The sequence below is a fragment of the Neodiprion fabricii genome, chromosome 7, assembly GCF_021155785.1.
Source record: "Neodiprion fabricii isolate iyNeoFabr1 chromosome 7, iyNeoFabr1.1, whole genome shotgun sequence".
Lineage (NCBI taxonomy): Eukaryota > Metazoa > Arthropoda > Insecta > Hymenoptera > Diprionidae > Neodiprion > Neodiprion fabricii.
The window spans coordinates 14,643,402-14,664,901 of record NC_060245.1 but is presented as its reverse complement, the minus strand read 5'-3'; the positions used below and the strand labels follow the sequence as shown (position 1 = coordinate 14,664,901).

Here is a 21,500-nt window from a genome sequence, read left to right as displayed (position 1 = left end):
AGTATCACATGTAGAGTATTGCATCCGTTTACGAAGCAAGATCCGAAATTGCATTTCTGTAATATTAAGCAACTGAATCTTTGCAAAAAGCGGCAGAGTGGCCGAGGGATACCGCGGTTTCGCTCTGTGATACACGTGCGTGTGAGCTTACATCTATGGGTTAGCATAACAGAGAGCTAAGCGGTGGAGCAGATAATACAGAGCATACTTCGTTATCTGCGTCCATCGCTTACCCGCCGAGAATTTAGTTCACGGAACGGACACACAGATCCGACGAAACCGAGCTTCACCAACCTGTCCCAGGCTCTTCGTTCCGTGGGCCCTCTCAGGTTTCTCTCTGTATAGAGCAAGATTCGGGCCAACGCCATCATAATCAAAATAACAACAAATGTCGCGACTTGGTGGGGATCCATCTGATTGTTAAAAGTCGCGGGGAGGGAGTTCGCCGAACGTGACGGCTCCAAACAGACGACTTTGTCGCAGACACGTTAATGTAAGCAAGAATTGTGACGTCAACGTCGGATCGTTCTGCTTTCGTCAGGGATGAGTAGTTTTGAAAACAAGTTGTGTGTGTATTTGGCTTATGGCTAGCCCGCCTTTAGTTGGTAGGGTGGGTGCAGATTGCTGCCGCGGTTAATAGAACCCGTGTAACAAAACAAAAAACAATAACAATACGGATGTAATATAAAGAGAACAGCGGTGTCGTCATAGTTCGAATTATCTAAACAGCTTGGGAAATCGGACAGTAATTTACCGTCAAGAAGCATTCGTAGTTGTTACAGAAGTCACGAGGCGAAAGGTGATAACAAAAAGGTTTCGCGTTAAAATGGACGCTCTAAGGGAACAGGTGATGATTAATCAGTTCGTTCTGGCCGCCGGGTGCGCCAGGGAACAGGCGAAACAGTTACTGCAGGCTGCTCACTGGCAGTTCGAGGTGAGCTCTACTTCCATTTTTCATTAATTATTTCTCGTCTCGGCCGCCGAGGCAAGCCACAGTAAGTAAACAAAACACGCACGACGACGACGACGACGATACGACGGAGTAGTGATAATAAAATGGCTGCTCTTCGTTTACAAGTTTATCTTGCGCACTTTCCCCGTATCTTTAAACAACAACTCGTGGTTATTATGCGGCTACCATTATCATTTCACCCGCATGTGATATAAATCGATAATCGGCAAAAACCCGGCTGAAATTCGCTGGTAAATGAACGTCTAATTTTATCACGGATTCTGCGATAATATTATGAACATGTTGTAGTTAGTAACGTTATCGTAACTATTCGTGCTGACGAAAAACCGTTATTTCGCGATTTTGGAACTGTTTGAAATTCAGTAAACCGTAATAAAACAAAAGACACTCATGTTTTGCAATCTTAGTTCCTTCAAAATCATCGTAAAAATAAGAAATAGTGATATTTTCGTTCAATGTTTCCTTACGGTAACGCTACTAACTTTAATGTCGTTATTTATGTACCATCTTTTTCTTTTCTGTCACACATCCGCCGTTGAAGGTAAACACTAATAAACAACGATCGCTCGTTGCTCGAATCTTTTGTCACCAGGCAATAGGCCGATTTGTCATTTTAAGAGATCGGAACAGCAGGAAATTGGAACTCAGGTCGCGATGATTACGTACGCATTTCGTAACAACGCGAGTCGGGTCTCAGATTGAATAATGACCGGATTTCAACCAACTGATGATCGTTTCTGCTGTAGAACGGAAATAATTTATTCGTAACATCGCTACTCAGCTTTTCATGCCGCTGACCAGTCTCTCTGGCATGTCTGTTTACCATTATAGATTATATATTTTCGGGCAGACGGGTGACAATGGTCTGTGCCAAACCAGCCTAGTAAAAAATAACTCAACTTGGCAGGTGGCAAAATGCCATTTGCGATTATTTATACTTAGTCTATGCTAGTGTAGCATAATCGGAATGAATTCATTTCACTAGACGGCTTTCGGCATTTTTTGTCATTCACTCAAGTCTTTTTTTAATTCGTATCTATGTCAATTTTCGTTGTCAAATTTATTCTTTTATCTGTCCAGTCAATGACATTTTCTTTTATCAAACCGAAGTTATTAACGTTATTGTAACAATTCATGCTGGGTAAAAACTGTTGTTTCATGACTTTGGAATTGTCTGAAATTCAATAAACTTTAATAAAACAAAACATACTAATATTTCGAAATCTTGGTTCCTTCAAACTCATTGTAAAATTAAGAAAATAGTGATTTTTTCCCCAATGTTTCGTTGCTAACTTCAGTCTCGTAGTGTTAGAAGATAGTCTTATTTTTAATTCGCGCCACCTTCTACTCAACCTTCCACCCCGACGTGAAATTAAATCTTCTAAGACTAGTAGCGAGTAACTTATTTCTCATAACTGAGTCAATTTTACCATAAAATTGTCAGTTTCAAATACCATAATACGTTATGTATTCCTATTGTCTGGTGATATTGTACAGACTGCTCTACTTAACTGCGGCAACAGTGATATTTGCTTCGTTACAAACATATCTTAGAACTTATAAGTGCAGTTATGTTAATGATTCAACACATGCATGAATGTTTTAAATTTTAGTCACCGCATGTTACAGTTTTGAAATAAAATCATTGTTTCTTGTAAAAACTGCAAACAGCTAGGGTTGAAAAAAAAAATCGAATCTATACGCAATGTTGCTCACACACAGTAGAATAAGAATCTGAATTGCATCTCAGTAACATTTGATGATCCTGTATTTAAAAAGAAACAAGCAAATTTATACTTTACGTCCAAATTAGGAAAGATTGTTTTTGTTTACAATTTAAAAGGTCACTCTTGTTATCAAGAGTGATAATATTTTTTGCATCCTGCATTAAAACATCGTTTTATGAAACAATTAATTGGCAAAATAATTATTAAGACTGTACGCAAGCCAATTGTCCTGCTTCCAATCAATTTCTTCGATGAAGTCTGTGGTGTAATTTGAACATCTATTAATTTTGTCATTTACCACCTATGGTAACTCAAATTCTAATTTTATTGTAGCTAGATTACTGACAATGTGCTCTTTATCCCAAAGGTTCATCATTTTTTTACAGGTTATATAAGTTTGGAAAACGGATAGCTGTGATAATCAAGTATCTTTATGATGTTTGTCAGTTCTTTTTTCTACATTTATTTTTTTGTGAAATCAATCGTGAACCAAATATTTTGTGATTAGATACTAGTGAGGTTTGTAAAAGAAACATACTAGTAAAGAGTATTGCTGTTTGAAAATGCTCCAACATGCTGTAAATGATCATTAACAGCACACATAAAGCGAACCATACTGATTTTGCAATCACAATCCGTTCAAAGTGATTCTTTGATAGTAAAATATTGATTTTTTACGATGTTGTGTAATTTGTGAAACATTTCGTAAGGTTATATGAAATAATCAGTGAGATTGTAATAACACGTAGAAAATATTAGAGATTAGTTTTTTTAAATCAGAACATTATCTTGTTCACACGTTCTTAGAGAAATGCATAATGCAGCTGAAACAATGTTTTTAAAACATGTATTTGCACAATATTCAGGTTATAAAAATTATAGACAGAAACTCTCTTAGTAAAAGTATCAGTAATTCATTTTCATTGCAATGAACACATGGTTAATTTTATGATCTGCTTTACAATTTATACTCTCTAAATTAAAAACTTTTTCACTCTGTTCACTTATTTTATATTATATATCAGCCAATATTAGCAACTAGTTTTCATGCAATAAACCTTGTAATAAATCTTTGAAGTCACTTTTGCTTTACTTTTGCACAAAATATTATGCACTTTCACTAATTCCCAATTTAACAGCATATATTTTTGTTAATTTTGCTTCAATTGTGTTTACAGACGGCGTTGAGTATATTTTTTCAAGAAGCTGCTATACCCTCGTGCGCTCAAGGACCAGGAACACATTTTGGACAGGTGAGAAATAGGATAGAAATAAATAAAACTCAAATCCAGGATCGAAATATGTTTTATATTTGCCTTTCACACAGAGTACATATTTCCATTCAATTCTCATTTTCTTTTTTTACTTACTAATCTTCCAGATCACACCATGCAATACGCCAGCTACACCTCCAAATTTCCCAGATGCATTATTAGCATTTTCTAAAATGTCTGCCGGAGACAAAACGCCGTCTGGTAAGTTATAACTAATGAACTTGTTTTCTGGAGTGTCTGGTCTGATGTTTGAAAAAACAGTTCTTTTGAGAAACGTAAATTTGGCAGGCTTAGGGATCGGCTTATTCCATTGTAAAGTGCGTTACTAAACATGATTAAATCAATTAATCACTTTCTTAAGACTCTAAAAATAATTCCAAGGTCCGAGAGTATTCTAATAATAATGATAATAATAATATTAGATAAGACAATGAAATTGTTTTACAATTATCCAGGCATGTCTCCGAGCCAGAATGGGCAAGTACCTCATCAGCACCCAGGTGGCAGGTGTAGTGTTTCTGGTACACAACAACAAACCAGCCAATCTTTTGAACTCGGTGAGCCACAGAGATAAAACAAACCTACCAACGTGCAATTTAAATAAAAGATGTAATAAGTAATACAGTGATCGTGTTCCATGATTCCTAAAAAAAAAAAATAGGATGCAGATCATCGTCAGAAGAGTTTTATTTTTTCTTCTTCTTTGAGTGACGAGTATGTTGTCGTCAGACTATCAGATGCACAGAGTTCTCATTTGCAGGGGGATGGTCCGCCTGTCAAGAATTTCATTATAGTCATGCCTGTGTGTGTGTGTGTGTGCGTGTGCGTGTGTGTACCGGGCCAATCACTTGAAACTTGAAAATCAATTGCGCAAAATGTGTACGTTTGAATTTTCAAAGAGCATAAGCATTAAATTCCGACCGTTCAACTGCATCTCCGCTAGAAACAGTTTTACAGGTGAAACTCAGGATGGCCATCCTGCATGAACAGCCGATAAAATTTGTACATTGATTTCCAAGTTTCAATAGATTGTCCCGGTATATATTCAACACCATAGATACAGAATTTTATCTCCAATCAGTTACATATCTAGTTCAGCAGTGTCAGCTAATTGAGAAGATGTTTTATCTTCTTTTTTCTTTTCTACCTTTCATTCTAACTAGGCTTCCGAAAAAACCAAAACCTGCATTCATTTTTTTTTTTCAATTCTATGGTATGACAAGAAATCTGAAAAATTCATTAGTAGTCAAACTCGGGGTCAGTTGATTAAACTTTTTTTTTTTGTTTTTACTATGGATATCTTGAATTATTAAGAAGCATTGCCGCCCTGGTATTTCAAGTACCTGGAGTTCCTATTGTATTGAAAATGCAGCAATCAATAGATCTTATTCATTATAGTTTTATGAAAAAACATATATTTTTTTAAATGTACATGTTATCGAGGGTCAAAAGTGTTGAAAGTGTTAGGTTGAGTTAAATTGATTAAATGGTGAAGAAAACGCATGGCCACCCCCAAAAATGAAGAAACAAAGAGAAAGAAAAACCTAAAGTACAAGGAACTCGTGTTACTGAATATGTACGTTATTCTCTCAGAAACACTGACAAGTCATTGCTGCCTGCATTGAAATATAGTTACTAACTGATATAGCATACTTATAGAGTAATTCATATGGTTATTGAAATACATAATTCACAAAAAAGTAAATGATTTTAATCTATCCACGTCTTATTTTTACTTTAATATACATCGCTGAGTTGAATTCGATGATCAGGTTATTTGTGTTGCGATACTTCAAACCTCTCAAACTTATTTAATGAAGTGACATGAAAATAAGAAGTGGAGGAAGAAATAAACAAAAGTATGAACTATTCCGTATGGGTGAATAAAAGTTTAATCAACATTTGGTATTTTTTTTCTTTTAAGATTTTTTCTGTTGATTTTCAAAACAATTCAGTGAACTATGATCCATTGTGACTTACATTGTGAAATAGTATAATTACACTGATAGCAGATCTTTCTTTCCATCTTTGTCTCTCTTCTTATTGTTCTCAGATTGATTGATAATAAATAATTTAACTGAATGCTATAGTTGCAACGAGAACAGTGCTTTGATGATTCATACCGAGGAAAAAAATGAAAATGAAACGAAATAAGCCCTATTTATAACCTGAGGTTGAAATGCTTGGTCATACGCCAATTTGCTAATTATAAAACCTTTAGAAAATTGTCAAAATCTTTGGTAATAAGGTTTATACCAGTAATCTACATGACAAAAATAAATCAATACTATCAATTTTGAACTCTGAAAAACTGTAATATGTAAATTAGCACCCATGAATACGCGTGAAAATGAAATGAAGTGATATTTTAAGTTATAAAACCATTTAGAACATCGTTTTAATCCTAGTGGTGACAAATTTAATGACTAATCATGTAATTCTTAAGTATAGTCATCTACTCAGATAAGACGTAATGATTACATTTGCGAATTGCGTCAACATTGCAATGTGATTTGCCGGACTTATGTATGGAGCTATAAATTGACGACTACAGTTAACTGCTCAAGATATTTCAATTTTTTTTTCTTGAGCAATGCAGCTCGATTGCACTACTTTTTATTTATGAAAGTAAACATGTAATTCTACAATCTATTTACCATTTCTTAGACTTGTTCGAAATGTCATTAAAAAAAAGTTATTATCTGATGCGGCAATTCGTGTTAGCTAATGACAAACTGAGTCTTTTGTCCTCATTTGCGCTAGCAGTATTCAAATTTTAGTTTCTTATTGTACTAGTTGCGATAAATCATTGTGATAGTTTTTTCCATTGAACAATTATGAATACCCATTATAACATATACATTTACTGTTATTTGTTGCTAAGATTTATTACTGCCATAATTATTTAATATTATTCTAGTGCAGACTTACGTAAAGGTAGTCGTTTAGCACAATTTTAGATGACCGTGCGTCGACTGATGATGTATCATATGTATAAATAAAATTGGAGACAATTTGACCTAAAAAGTACTAAAAAAATAGTAAAAAAAAGGTAATTTTGTTGTCAAATTAGTTTTATTGTTAATGTAATTGTATAATGTATTACTTTCATCGTGTAAATTATTGTTTCAATAACATGTAGTGAACAGATGAAAATCTTAATGTATATTACAGGTAACAAAAAAAAAAAAAAACAAACAATTGCATTGAGGAATCTTATATTGTCAATAGTTGAGTACACGTTTTAAATTATCAGCAGCTTTTTACGTATGGTTATTATCTATTACTTCAATTACCTACGGTCTAGTAACTTTGGTATTTGTTACATTGAGCAAGTTTCAATGAATGTAAAAACTGAAAACTGTCGTTAAAACCATCTTATGACAATAATGACACTTGGCATGGATCAATCTTATCTCTGTATCTTAAGGTTCTCAAATTTTTATGCTCTCATTTTAAAGTGTTCATTTTATTCCTTCTGATGGAGTTTTTCCTATCATAAGTCTATTGGTACGGACATATACACACGTGCAAGCGTACATGAACTGGTCATGTGAAACAATAATTACTTATTTTAACAATACTGAAATCAACAGTTTTCATTAGCTGGTGTTGGTCATTCATATTGCTATAGATTTTTCAGACACAAGTTCATTTATTATTGAAACAGGATTCCAGTTGATTAATTGCAATAAATAAAATAAAAATAAATACAAATTTAAAAACAGCCATCGTAGATTAGAATGATAGCAAATTATGTCAATACTTAACTTCGCAGTTTATACAATGGGCTCTCTATATTGAGATTTCATTTATGCATTGTTTTTGGATTTCTCCAGTGCAAATTTGTCGAGTTCGTCTGAAAAGAAGAGAAAAGTTGCATTTTTGGAAACACAAATGTGACCAATTGTTTCTTCGTGCTTTGTTCTTTCAATTTATTCTCCATTCGTCATATTTCTATATTTATCTTGAGACATTTTTAAGGTTATTAATAATGAAAATCTTTTAATCAACAATCGTCGTTTATAAAGATCCATGACAATTGTGTTTTGTAATTTGAAAGTTTTGCTCCTACTTTGTTAAACGTAATTGCATACGTTATCTATGTAAATATTTATATTTTAGAGAAATAAAATGAAGTTATTAAGCAATGTTTTTATCAAAGATGAGCTTTAATATTCCCGTTGAATAAAAATTTGTCCTCGCATTTAAATATACATATTCTATGTGTCATGTAACTGCTTACGATCGTTTGAGTTTATTATTATTATCATTAACGATAATTCATTCAAAATTTATGATTACAAAATGATTATAATTATTAAAGTTTTTGTGTGAAACGCATACATATGGGGCTTTCCACGTTAACTCAGTAAACAATTGACCGTGACATTTTTAATTTCACCAAGGATATTTTTATACGTTAGTATGACCCCTGAAAAGCTTCCAAGAATTTTTTCAAATTTTTTAAATCGCTCGCTTTTACCCCATGATTTAAATCTATCTCAAAAAGACCCAAATTGATTTGTATGAAAAAAGAAAAACAATATTTCGTTTCCAATTGGAAACATTTTCACACAAGATTCAGAGTGACCTCGTTTTTTCAATATTTTTAAATAATTTTTTCTATTTTTTGAAACGTTTATTCTATTTTCATATCTGTTAAAAATCTATTATAACACATACCGCATATCCGATTTGATTACTGATTTTTCAAATTGTTTATCCAGTTCTAAAACACACTCACAATTTTTTTCAACATTTTTTCCCCAACACTTGGAATTATTATTTCCCACAAAGATTGTTCTACAAAAATTTTGAAAAATGTCGAAAATGTATTTTAGAACTGGAGAAACAATTTAAAAAATCATCAAATCTGAGATGCGGTATGTATTACAATAGATTTTTAATAGGTGTGAAAATAGAATAAACGATTCTAAAAATAGAAAAAAACTAGGTTCCACTCTGAATCTTGCGTGAAAATGGTTCCAATTTGAATTTGAATTTATTTTTTAATTCCGGCATACATTCTATAGAGATTTTTAGAAATTTCAAAGAAAAAAATTAGAAACGAAATATTTTTTTCTTGTTCCATAAAAATGAATTTGGGTATTTTTAGACAGATTTAAAAAATCTTAGGATAAAGACCAATAAAGACGAGTGGTTCAAAAACTTTGAAAAAATCTTGGAAGCACTTCAGAGCTCGTACTAGCGTATAAAAAATCTTTGGTAAAATTAAGTCAATGTCATAGTCAACAGTCTACTGAATTAGCGTGGAAAGCCCCATACGTACGTGACATTCCCAAATGGTTGAGGAAATAACTCAGGCCACTCAGGTTGTCGCTCCAATTCAATTAGATTGAATTCCATTATTTCTTTGTCGTGTAATAATTTCATAATGTCTAATTCCACATTCGGTACCGGATCAAAACTAAAAAGTGTTTAAAAGCAATGCAAGGTTTATTTTTATTTGTCGTCTGTTGTTATTTCAGAAAAAACTCACAAAATTCAAATGATCTTACGTTCGATTTGGCGCTGCAGTCTAACTTCTGATTGCTCGTAAGGTTCGGCTGGCTTGACCATCAGATGGAGCCACGGCTTGAGTTATTTTCCCTGCCATTTGGATTTGCATTTCATGTATGCACATGCGCGTATATATATATACATAATGCTTTTATTTCAATACGGTTATGCGTGAATACCGGCAGGCAGATACGAATACTTGAGTCAGTTTGCAGGGTTCAGTCTCCTGTCAGTAGGTTATCCGTAAGTATGTTGTTTCTGCATATTTACATCTTGATTTTATATAATTCTATTGCAATCATTACACAAATGGGTTCTTCAAAATTATAAGTATTCGCCACTTAGTAAGCAGTACCATTGCTTTTGTTCTCTTTTTTGTTCTTTTTCTATACTCACTCGTCGTTTGCATTTATTTTTAAACACGTCCGCACTTTGTTCCTTTAAATAACTTTCGATAAGATTGTGCTCAATACAGTGCAACAACAATAACTGCTTCGAGTGACTTATTTATACATGCAATACTCATTCCAATTGTACATGCATGAATACGTGCGCAGTATGCATGCAACATGGTGTTGTGTTGAAGTTATTAACGTTATTGTAACGATTAATGCTGAGGAAAAACTGTTAGTTCGCAATTTCGGAACTTTCTGAAATTCAGTAAACCGTAATAAAACAAAACACGCTCATACTTCTCAATCTTACAATTAGTTCCTTTAAAATCATTGTAAAATTAAGAAAATAATCACTTTTTCCCCAATGTTTCGTTACGATAACGTTACTAACTTCAACCTAGTTTGTAAACGGCTTCTTATTTTTTTCTACATTGTTTCGTGTTTTTCTCAATCTGTCTACGAATACCAATGACTATGACACAGTGTGAAGTCGGAAAAAAGAAATCTTCAACTGGAATTTGAGCTTTTTCTTAATAATCTTATTATAAGATAGAGTTCATATTACAAAAGATATTTTTTCCAATTCGCTATTCTTAATTGGATCTTATGGTATTCGGTTTCTTTTTCTTTTAAAATTTATCTTGTGCGTTTGTTTCTTTTATTTTTTTATTATTCTTCACCAAGAAATAATAAATAACTAATGATTTAATAGTTTTCTGAACAATCGAGTTTCGCTCGAATCATTGAAATCAATTTTGTTTTGTTTAAGAATCTTTGTATTTATGCAGAACCTTTATTTTTTTCTCAGTTTCGTCTGCTAAATTTTTTTTTTTTTACAAATTTCAATTTTATCAAACATTTTCTACTCATATTAAAAGTTCAGATTTACCATGAACAAATGACTTATTTGTTTTGCAATTATCACAGGTAATATGTTATAAAAATAATAATGACCAAATTATTCTATTTATTTGGTTGAACTTGATTTCACGGCAAATGAATAAAACTTACTTACAATTAAATCTAGTGAGTTTATTTGTAACAATTCATATGGAACAGACTGGCAATGAATTAAACAGCATTTGTTACCGAGAAAAATGATCGTAATCGGTACATCACCATGGCAAACACAGAGCCATGAACGAATCCTTCTTGAAGTATTTCAGAAACATGTAGAATCTATCAAAAGATATTACAGTTTTTGAGCCAAAGACATGGCAAAAAAAGATAAAAATTTAGCTAGGTAGGGATAGGAAAGATATCCTGATTTTGTATGAAAACCCATTTTAACCTAGGGGTCTCAATTTTCATCCACAGATTGGAGACACGAATAAAATGCCGTACGAGGAATCCCTGATTCCCAACTCGAAGAATACAAACTATAAGGAAAAAAATATGGCAAAGTCATTTGCTTTTCAACATAGCATGTTCCATTATTTTAAGCCACTTGATGAAGAGGAGGAAGATCCTAAGCCCCACGAATCGTTGAAGAAAAGATATGTACCCTCTCTGACAGTATTCACAAGGGTTGTATTGATCTCATTTGTACTGGCCAGTTTGTGGTACTTGATGGCCATGCTGTACGGGTTCGTCACTGACGAATCACTGCGAACTTATACCGAGCAGGATGTTACGGGTCAAAATATCCGCGCTGATGTCTTTCTCGAAGATAGCATCACTTCCAACCTAGCTGACTCGTATTTTGACAACTCTCATTTGGAGAGTAGAGGGAGTTTGGTAAGAGATTTCATTCGCCGAGAGCCGCCGGCGGACAAAAAGTGTAGGAACATTCCTAAGGTATTGCGATTTGATTGCTATCCTCAAGACGGAGCCACCAAATTGAATTGCGAGAATCGCGGGTGCTGCTGGAACCCGCCTGACCACGTAAATTGTGATAACGATAATTGTTCCAAACGTGTTCCATTGGATGTACCTTATTGCTATTATCCGGAAGATTGGACTAGTTATCAATATTTCAATATGACACCGGATGGTAACGATTTTTCAGGCCTCTTAAGGATTGGGGCTAAAAGTTCTTACAAAAACGATATCGGCATTATAAAAATTGAATCTACCAGCTTGACTGATTCCATTATTCGTGTGAAGGTGAGGCATCAAGTTACTTTTAATTTATTTCTATGCCAGTGTTGTACAAAATGATCGATATTATTATTTAGATGAAGATCAGATTATTTATATAAAATTTACGTAGATAAGACGAAAGATAGTTTATCATGCCATTACCTCCCTAAGGGATAAGATTATCATTATTTTCATCAAGATAGTCAAAAATGTAACAATGAAAATGGCGAATTCTTATTACATTGAGAGTAAAAAAGAACTTGCTGCAACAAAATATTTCCTGGAATAAAGTAGAATTTAGTGTGAGGAATAAAATATGTTTTTGCTATCTACAAAAAATATTTGCTTAGCTGAACTATGTCATTTTTCAGATTCGTAGATTTCGAGGCGTTTGTTGCTGAGAGATATTTTTATTGAATTATTTATTTTTGCAAAATCACGTCAAAGTCATGACTCTGAATGGCATTGCCAGTTTATTTTATCTTAATCCTGTGAAAAAAAAATTAAGTTGTATAGCAGATTTATCTATACGACGATGACAGACGAACTTAACTCATATTATATTATCTGTATAAGATGAAAAATGAATTGATTTCATCTAAGCCGATTATCTTGAATAAGTTTATATAGATAATGTACTGTTTTTTAAATTCGTGTTTTAACATATTTTTATTGCTCATATGTTTCAAATAATTATTTATTCGGTAATATTATACTTGTATGATAGATCTCAGACCCTGACAATGCTCGTTACGAACCTCCATGGCCTGTTAAACGTGATTGGAAAAAGTTGCCTAAAAAAAGTTCAAGCCCAAAATACATTTTTGAAATTGATGAGTCAAAAGCTGGGTTTGCGATCAGACGTGCATCGGACAAAACAGTTCTGTAAGTTCTCTTTTCACATATTTTAGAAATCTATAGATATGTATACTTCAAGAATGTTCAGAGGATGTATTTTTCGAAGTTGAAGGATTCGTCGCACGAGGCACAGTTTGAGACAGTGTGTAATGGCTTGTTTGTGAGTATAACTCATTACACTCCTGTATTAAGCCATTTAGACCGGACCCGGCCAATCACCAGAAAGATATGAAGAAGTCATATATTTTTATGCGAGAAAAATTCGTAGAGAATGCAAATTCGAAAATTTCAGGTGACTTAAAAAGTGAAGGACGGAGCCAGGAATCGAATCTGGTGTTATCCTTCAATTTCCACAAATACACGGCACACGAACCAAAACAAATTTCGAATACAGGTGATGAAAGAAATTAATGACATTGTAGTCAGGCGGCTAGGTGATCTAGTGGAGTCAGTCTCCGGTAAAGCATCTCTAGACACCAGGTTCGATTCCTGGCTCTGTCGTTAATTTTGCAAGTCACCTTAAATTTATTCGAATTTGCATTATCTACGATATATTTTTCACAAAATTCTGTGGTGGTCATTCACTATTTTTACAGATTCAATTCTATTGGAATAGGCGGTTTCACATTCTCCGATCAGTTTCTTCAAATACATTCAATACTACCGTCTTACAATATCTATGGCCTGGGTGAACACAGAAATAATCTTAGACTAGACACTAACTGGCAATCATTCACGATGTTTAACAGTGATCAACCTCCTACAGAAAAGGTATATTTGCCATGAAAGATTGTACAACATTAAATTAACTGTGTCAACAGTATTGCAGGGTATGTTTTGAATCACGTAGTAATTTTTTGATTGTTTTGACCAAAAGGTTCATCGCTAACAATTCTGAAATCAATTTCTAAACTGTCATACTTGCAGCATTTACAAAAATTACAGCAGTCCAGCTAATTAGGTGATTCGGATTATTAAAGTTTTTCAATACGTTTCATTGTTCTCTCCTCTTGGCTTCGGTATTGTGTTCATTGACCTTTAATGTTGAATACATTTTACGAAAGTCAGAAAGTACAAAAATTAGAAAATTCAGTAAATTACCAATATCAGGCTTAGTTGGCAAATCAGGCAAACTCTTGTTAAATTTGAATGGCTATGGCTGACTGAAAATTGAATATTCAATTAGTTGTTTTTACAGATATTTTAGATTCGTTACTTATTATTTCAGATGAATTTATACGGTTCCCATCCATTCTATCTTGTAATGGAAGAATCTGGCATGAGTCATGGGGTTTTATTCCTGAACAGCAATGCTATGGGTATAATTATCTCTTATCTAAATCACTTTGATGGTAATATGAATAGCGACAATTGGAATAGAATTGTGTATTTTCAGATGTTATTCTACAGCCAGCTCCGGCTATAACTTTTAGAACCATAGGTGGAATATTCGATTTGTACTTTTTCATGGGACCTACACCAGCAGATGTATTGAGGCAGTATTCCGAAATTGTTGGAAAGCCTTTTATGCCACCATATTGGTCTCTTGGCTTTCACTTGTGCAAGTATGTGCATTTAATTTTTGGACTGGTCAGTTCTTTTCACTAAGGGTATGCGAATAATTTAATTCGAGTTTGAATATTTCAATTTCTTGAATCATTTGATTCTTATTTTACGTACCTGTGACAAAATATCTGAATAATTTGATTGGAATCTCTAACATACAATTTTTAAAAATTAATTTTGTTTTCTGATTTGACAGTGACTTTAAAGTTTTGTTTCTGAAATTTGGTTACCGTTAAAATTTATTGATTTATTATTATAAAATTTACTTATTAATTTTATGAAATTAATTTAATTAATTTTTTGGAAATTAACTTTTCATTTCCAATTAAAAAAAATTTTGACAAGCGCACGTATCATTTGACTAAGTGTTTTACAAAAAGTAAACAAAAAATGGATAATTTGAGATTTGAACCGCATAATATGAATAATTCGAACACTTTTATTCAAAGTATTCGAACTATTTGAATACTCGCATATTCGATTCGCTTTGATTTGATCACTATTCAGACGCCCCTGTTTTTCTCCAAACTGAATTTTTTTAATTATATTAAATTATATTTGCAGGTATGGTTACAAAAGTCTTGCCGTTACCAAAGAGGTTTGGAATCGTACACGAAACGCAAAGATACCATTTGTAAATAAATAATACCCTTCTAAAAATAACTGTATAATATATCCTAGTATTGATACTGAAATATATGTTATACTCTAGGATACCCAGTGGAACGACATAGACTACATGGATCGCAACAATGATTTCACTTACGATAAAAAGGATTTCAAAGATCTGCCCGAGTTCGTTGATGAACTTCATTCAGTGAGTTTACGCTATTCATACTTTCGGTCTCCGAAACTGCTATTCAGTTATTGTCAAGTTGTAAAACTCCTTTCAGGTAGGTATGCACTACATTCCAATAATAGATGCAGGACTGTCTGCATCGGAAAAACCAGGTGAATATCTGCCATATGATGAGGGCTTACGAGAGCGCATATTTGTGAAAGACTCTGCAACAGGTCAGCCTTTTGTTGGAAAAGTTTGGAATCTGGTTTCCACCGTGTGGCCTGACTTCACGAATCCCATGACCAGTGATTACTATCTTCGCATGCTGCAGAACACACACAAAATGTTCGCATTCGACGGGATATGGATCGTGTGTATTTTACTCATGAAGATAAATGGACATCTAGATTCGGTCCAAGCTATCAAGCTTCATTATTATTCATTTATAAAACTTGATAGAAGTATAATGGCTTCTCTCTAATTTAAGGATATGAATGAGCCATCCAATTTTTATAACGGTCGCGTCAATGGTTGTACGAAAAACGATCTTGACTATCCGCAATATGTGCCGAATGTCAGGGGCGGAATGCTCGCGTCCAAGACATTTTGTATGGATGCTCAACACCACTTGGGCTGGCATTACAACCTTCATAATACCCACGGAATTGGACAAGCAGTTGCTACAAATTTGTAAGTTTGGAATATGATACAGTCGATTATTCGAATGTCAGTCATCCGAAATGTCAATTATACGAATAGTGATTTGATTTTTTCGAAATATCCATCATCCGAAAGGTAATTTGGTTTATCCAAACCGCCAATCATCCAAATGACGATTCGGTTTATTTGAAATGTTAGTTCAGCGAAAGATAACTCAGTTTAAATTTTCAATGTTTCGACTGACATGAGTTTGCATGCATTCCGTTATTCAGTGTCAGTCTTTACTCGCCTGTAGACTTGCTATAAAAAAGCGAGCCTCGATATTGAATCTGTTATTTTATGTACATATTCTATTACATTCAACGGATTAGTGTCTTTTTTCACACTGTTCAATTATCCGAATGATGCCTGGTTCCAATTAGTTTGGATAATCGACACTACTCTACTCACAGTAGTTGATGATAGTAAAAACCCATAAGAAAATGATTATTATGATATTTGCGCTATAAATTTGTGGTATCTATAAAGATTCTGAAGTTTCTCACTGCAAACACTCCGATCAATCTGTTATGAATTATTTTCAGCGCCTTGAAATCAATCAGGAATAAAAGACCATTCATAATATCAAGATCGACTTGGGCGGGTTTTGGATACTATGCAGGTCACTGGACAGGAGATATACTGTCAGACTGGTAGGTCATTATTGCCACATAATTATTGATACTGTTTATATTTTTTTAATTAAAAAATACTGCAAAAGGTGGGTTAGTTCATTTATTTATCTTTTCTTCCTAGGCATGATTTACGAATGAGTATTCCTGAGGTATTGAGCTACAGTTTATTCCAAGTACCAATGGTAGGTGCGGATATTTGTGGCTTCCGTGGTAATACAACACCGGCTCTTTGCAATCGTTGGTCGCAGCTTGGTGCATTCTACCCATTTTCTCGGAATCACAATTCTGATGAGTCAATTGTGCGTATTGGTTAAGCTTATGCTACCTATTTGAAACGTAAATTCAACAAATGAATCACTCTTTGTATTTATGTACTTCCTTGAAACTTCTGCGCACGATAGGTTTTAACCATGTATCAAGGACTGAAATTATCGTTGAAGATTTTTTTACTGATTTTGATGCAGCTTAAATGTTTTCATTGTTTTTCGAATACATCAATAGTTTTACTTTCTTTTTACTTTCACACCTATTATATCTATGTCTAGAATGATAAATCTGAAGCCAAGCATTACTGATTTTTAGCCTCAAGATCCAGTCGCAATGGGAGACTTGGTGGTACACTCAACCAGAAAAGCATTGATGATCCGTTACAGATTCTTACCATACTTGTATACGTTGTTTTTCAAAGCTCACAAATTCGGCGATACCGTAGCGAGACCTTTGTTCATTGAGTTAGTAGTATTGGCTAGCATTTCGATATACCCAATGGCCTTTTATTGATTAAAATATAATATTTGTTTCAGATTTACAAATGATAAAAATACGTACGACATTGACAAGCAATTCTTGTGGGGAAGTTCTCTTATGATTATACCTGTGTTAGAAGAGGTATGTTAAATTAGTAGTAAATGAAAACTGTTAAGCATTAATTTGAATGTTAGAGCTTCTCAGGAGTACAGATATGCTACGACTGCTAATAAGATCAAATAGTATAGTAACTTTCTTCTGCATATCGATGGTCGCGTAGAATAACCGGCTATCTCGAGTCAGGCTTGAAAAACCGACTATCTTGAGGTTCGCTTGGACAACCGGCTATCTCGAGTTATCGTTGAAAAACCGGCTATCTCGAGTTTCGCTTGAAAAACCGGCTATCTCGAATTAGGCTTGAATAACCGGCTATTTCGCGTTTGAAATGTTTCGGCCGCAAATTAAGTTGCTATCACTGTCCAGCTGAATACGAAATTCGACAGCGCCTGACAAAATTCATACGAGCTTCGTTTTGTGAATGTAGGTATTATATGCTTATATGTATACTGTAACGTGGATTTTTCCCGCTCCTCGGTCACTCGGAGAAAATGGGCGAGAACTTACCGTGTGCACAATAATTTGGCGTCCACGATGTACCCTGGATCTAAAAACAATATCGCGAAGTTTTGTTGGGCGCCTGGCGTGATTAACACGCCTCAAAATCATTAATGCGCTTGATAGCTCAGTACCGCGGAAAGGGGAGGGGTAATTTTTGGAGAGAGAGAGAGAGAGACACTCGAAATACACACGCTATTTAACAACAGAAGTAAAATAAAATCTTATATTTCCCAATAGCGGTGATACAAAAACAAAAAAAATATAATCCAAAAGTCGCTCATCACGATGCGAAAGATAAACAGAAAATTGCACGTAACCTACTCTATTTCTTACTCTACTGAGCTCGCGGCTCCCTAACTAAAATGTCACTCAACGATCACAAAGTCTTCATACGCAATTCTGAATTTGCAAATTCGCCATTTCTTCTCCATGGCGATTATTGCTCGAAACCGAAACTAAAACTAATTATTCGACGGTGCGCCGTCGGGCTACCGAACAGATGGCGTCCTCAATCTCACCCGAGATCTCACCCGACTCGTACCTTCGACGCTACCGCGAGCTGCCTTAAATCTAAACGTGACAACTCAACTCAACCTAAAGCTTATTTCCTACCTATCGCAACTAAACGAATCCGCAAACGTTACTATATTTCAAACGCAACAAAACTCAATACTCAAACTTCTCGTCTCAACTGCTGCTCAACGCAACGGCAATTTCGACTATACATCACCCCAACTCGACTAAACACTATCTTAACTAAACGGTAACTTAACTAAGCGCAAGCACCACTAAATTTAGCTTTATCTAAATACAAGCTCCAGGTAACACAACTCAATTTACATTATCTTAACTAAAGGGTACGGAACTCAATGCAGGCGCAACTAAACGTAACCTAAACTATACGCTATCGCAACGCATCCGAAATCAAACCTTCTCAAAATCCTCCAAAACGTTATCCGCTAATCCGAGCACTCCAATTCGGCACTTCCCGACCTACTCGAGAGGTGACACTGAAAACCCCGAAAACGCGGCTCGACCCGGTACAGCGAAATTCGGCTATACTTGATTTCACACATGAGAGAGACTCAACTAAAACCCGCGACTCTACTCAACTTTCTCAGGAACTCAAAATTTACTCTACTCCAACACGCGTACTCAGGCTACGGTCATCAAGCAAAAGAATCGGCAAAAGAATTTCGAGTACTTTTCTACAACGCAAATCCAAAACGGCTATCCGTTACTCGGCAAGCCTTTTCGTAATTATGCTCGAAATTCAATCGCGGGGATAGAAGCAGCGCTTACCTTCTACATCCTTGCAACCCCCTTTCCATTCCCCTCGCGATTTTTGGGTGACTCCATTACTTCGCGAACCTCCCCAACATGTGACTACTTATCACGACCGCCAGAACTAAAGTGGTTTCAAAAACCTACGACCTGCCGCAACACGGATCTCGATACGCCATCCCATACGTGACGTCATACCCACAAGAATACGCAATAATCGATCCGTCATCGATTTCGTTGATCGCGCAACTCGACGCACACCTTCAATAGCATCGCTGCGCAGAACTTTAAGCTAGATCGCAATCTCGTGCCTCCGTGCAGCTCCAAAGCGTCTTGGCGGTGAGCGTGGTGCTCCCTCGTCGCTAGTCGGTCCGTCGCAAGTTCGCTAGTCAATTGTTGGCGGGGCGAAGGGGGAGAGGCTGCGGCGCGCCGGCCGCCAGCAGGAATCGCGTCCACTTTGGATTCCCGCGATGCGGGGATCTGCGTCGGCGCCCCCTCCGCAGCCTCGACATCCTTCCTTCGCAATTGTCGCTAGCCCGCCACTTCGCAATTTCCTCGAATTCAGTGTCGACTTCTTGCCTGATGCCGTTTTAGCTCGAAAAATCAAAAAAACGAAAAAACCTGAAGTATCTTACGCTATTCGCTAAGGTGTCCCTTCCCGTAGTTTCGGATGCGTGACTCTAGTCCTGGCGCTCTTTTGCAAACACTTCGCGACTCAATTTCGGAAATTCCTAAATTTTGGTTCCGCCCAGGGTTCAAGGAGCCCCTTGTAACGGGCATTAAAAATGCCACGTTACAATACATCATTGTAATGCAGAAATGAAAGTATAAAGCATCAGGCGTATGTTGAGATGAAATTAAAGAGTATCATTTCGGCATAATGAGATTAAATGGGTAATGACATTAAATTGGTAATGTCATGAAATGAAAGTGTAAAGCATCAGGCGTATGTTGAGATGAAATTAAAGATTATCATTTCGGCATAATGACATTAAATTGGTAATGACATTAAATGTCATTATACCGAAATGATAATCTTTAATTTCATCTCAACATATGCCTGATGCTTTATACTTTTATTTCTACATTATAATTATCGAGACAACCATATAATACCTACATTCATCAAACGGAGCTTGTATGAATTTTGTGAGGCCCTGGCGAATTTCGTATTCAGCCCGACAGTGCTACCAACTTAATTTGCGGGCAAAAAATTTCAACCGCTAAATAGCCGGTTTTTGAACTTTACTCGAAATAGCCGATTATTCAAGCCTAATTCGAGATAGCCAGTTTTCCAAGCGAACCTCGAAATAGCCGGTTTTTGAAGCCGAACTCAAAATAGCCGGTATTTCAAGCCTGACTTGAGATAGCAGGTTATTCTACGCAACTGTCGATATGCTGTATTTTGCCAACCATGTTAGTCGAGTATTTATTTACGTAACTATTACCTACTTATCCATTATTAGAACAAGGTTGAAGTAACAGCTTACATTCCACGTGGACCATGGTACGATTTCTACACCAAAGCTTTCATGTTCTCAACGGGAGTCAATCACACCCTAAAAGCTCCGATGGATACGATACCATTGATGATTCGAGGCGGTTCAATTTTACCGGCACAAACTCCAAGCGTCACTACAACCCAGAGCCGAAAAAAAAAATTCGAATTACTTGTGGCGTTAGATGAAAACGGATTTGCAAGTGGTGAATTATATTGGGATGATGGAGATAGTCTGGGTGAATAACAATTTTTATTACCCGATACTTCGACAATAAATAATCTTACGCTCATCAATCAATAAAGAGTACTGGAGCATGAATTTTCAATTCTACACAGATTCGTTGGAGAACTATCAATTCAGATGGCTGAGTTTTACTGTCCAGAATCGAACATTGAGAAATCGTGAAGTTAATAAGGGATATTTCAGCGGAGATATGATCCTTGGAAAAGTTAGTGTAATGGGAGTTGGGACTGTGGTCGATGGAGTTTACTTGAACGGAAATGAGCATGGTGATTTCACTTATGATATAGAGAGAAAGGTAGGATACAAATAACTGTATTTGATTTCGTTTCTTCCCCCGTTTCAAAAACTAATTATCATACACGTTCTCAAATTGTGCAGTACCTGAACATCACGGGGCTTGGTGTGGATCTGAAAACAAGGCTTACTCTGTCCTGGGTATTCAAGAAATAGGACGGATTTACCGCGAAAATATTCTTTAGCACACTTATGTGTAATATTTTTACCTTTTACAGTAATCTGTAGATAGAACCTGAAATAATATTGTTCCATTTTTTCAATACTTTTCGTGCATGAGTGTACCATTCTTTTACTTA

At 35.2% G+C, this 21,500-nt stretch overlaps 1 protein-coding gene across 6 annotated transcripts; it reads left to right on the top strand.

Annotated features, from left to right (window-relative positions):
* Window positions 1–214: 214 nt before the first annotated feature.
* Window positions 215–21,466, top strand: LOC124186182 (lysosomal alpha-glucosidase-like). Of its 6 annotated transcripts, none has more exons than XM_046577648.1 (20): window positions 215–493; window positions 3,879–3,953; window positions 4,082–4,175; window positions 4,430–4,531; window positions 11,210–11,998; window positions 12,702–12,859; window positions 13,429–13,603; window positions 14,061–14,151; window positions 14,229–14,397; window positions 14,963–15,032; window positions 15,111–15,215; window positions 15,292–15,549; window positions 15,667–15,869; window positions 16,424–16,531; window positions 16,635–16,812; window positions 17,096–17,244; window positions 17,317–17,401; window positions 20,629–20,899; window positions 21,000–21,202; window positions 21,286–21,466. In XM_046577648.1, exons 4-20 carry the CDS (start codon window positions 4,448–4,450, stop codon window positions 21,355–21,357), a joined length of 3,168 nt encoding a protein of 1,055 aa, XP_046433604.1. In that variant the 5' UTR covers window positions 215–493; window positions 3,879–3,953; window positions 4,082–4,175; window positions 4,430–4,447; the 3' UTR covers window positions 21,358–21,466. The 6 variants fall into 6 exon arrangements, with proteins under 6 accessions (XP_046433604.1, XP_046433605.1, XP_046433602.1 ...); XM_046577649.1 differs by lacking the exon at window positions 215–493 and adding an exon at window positions 942–995; XM_046577646.1 differs by lacking the exon at window positions 215–493 and adding an exon at window positions 1,022–1,203.
* Window positions 21,467–21,500: the final 34 nt, after the last annotated feature.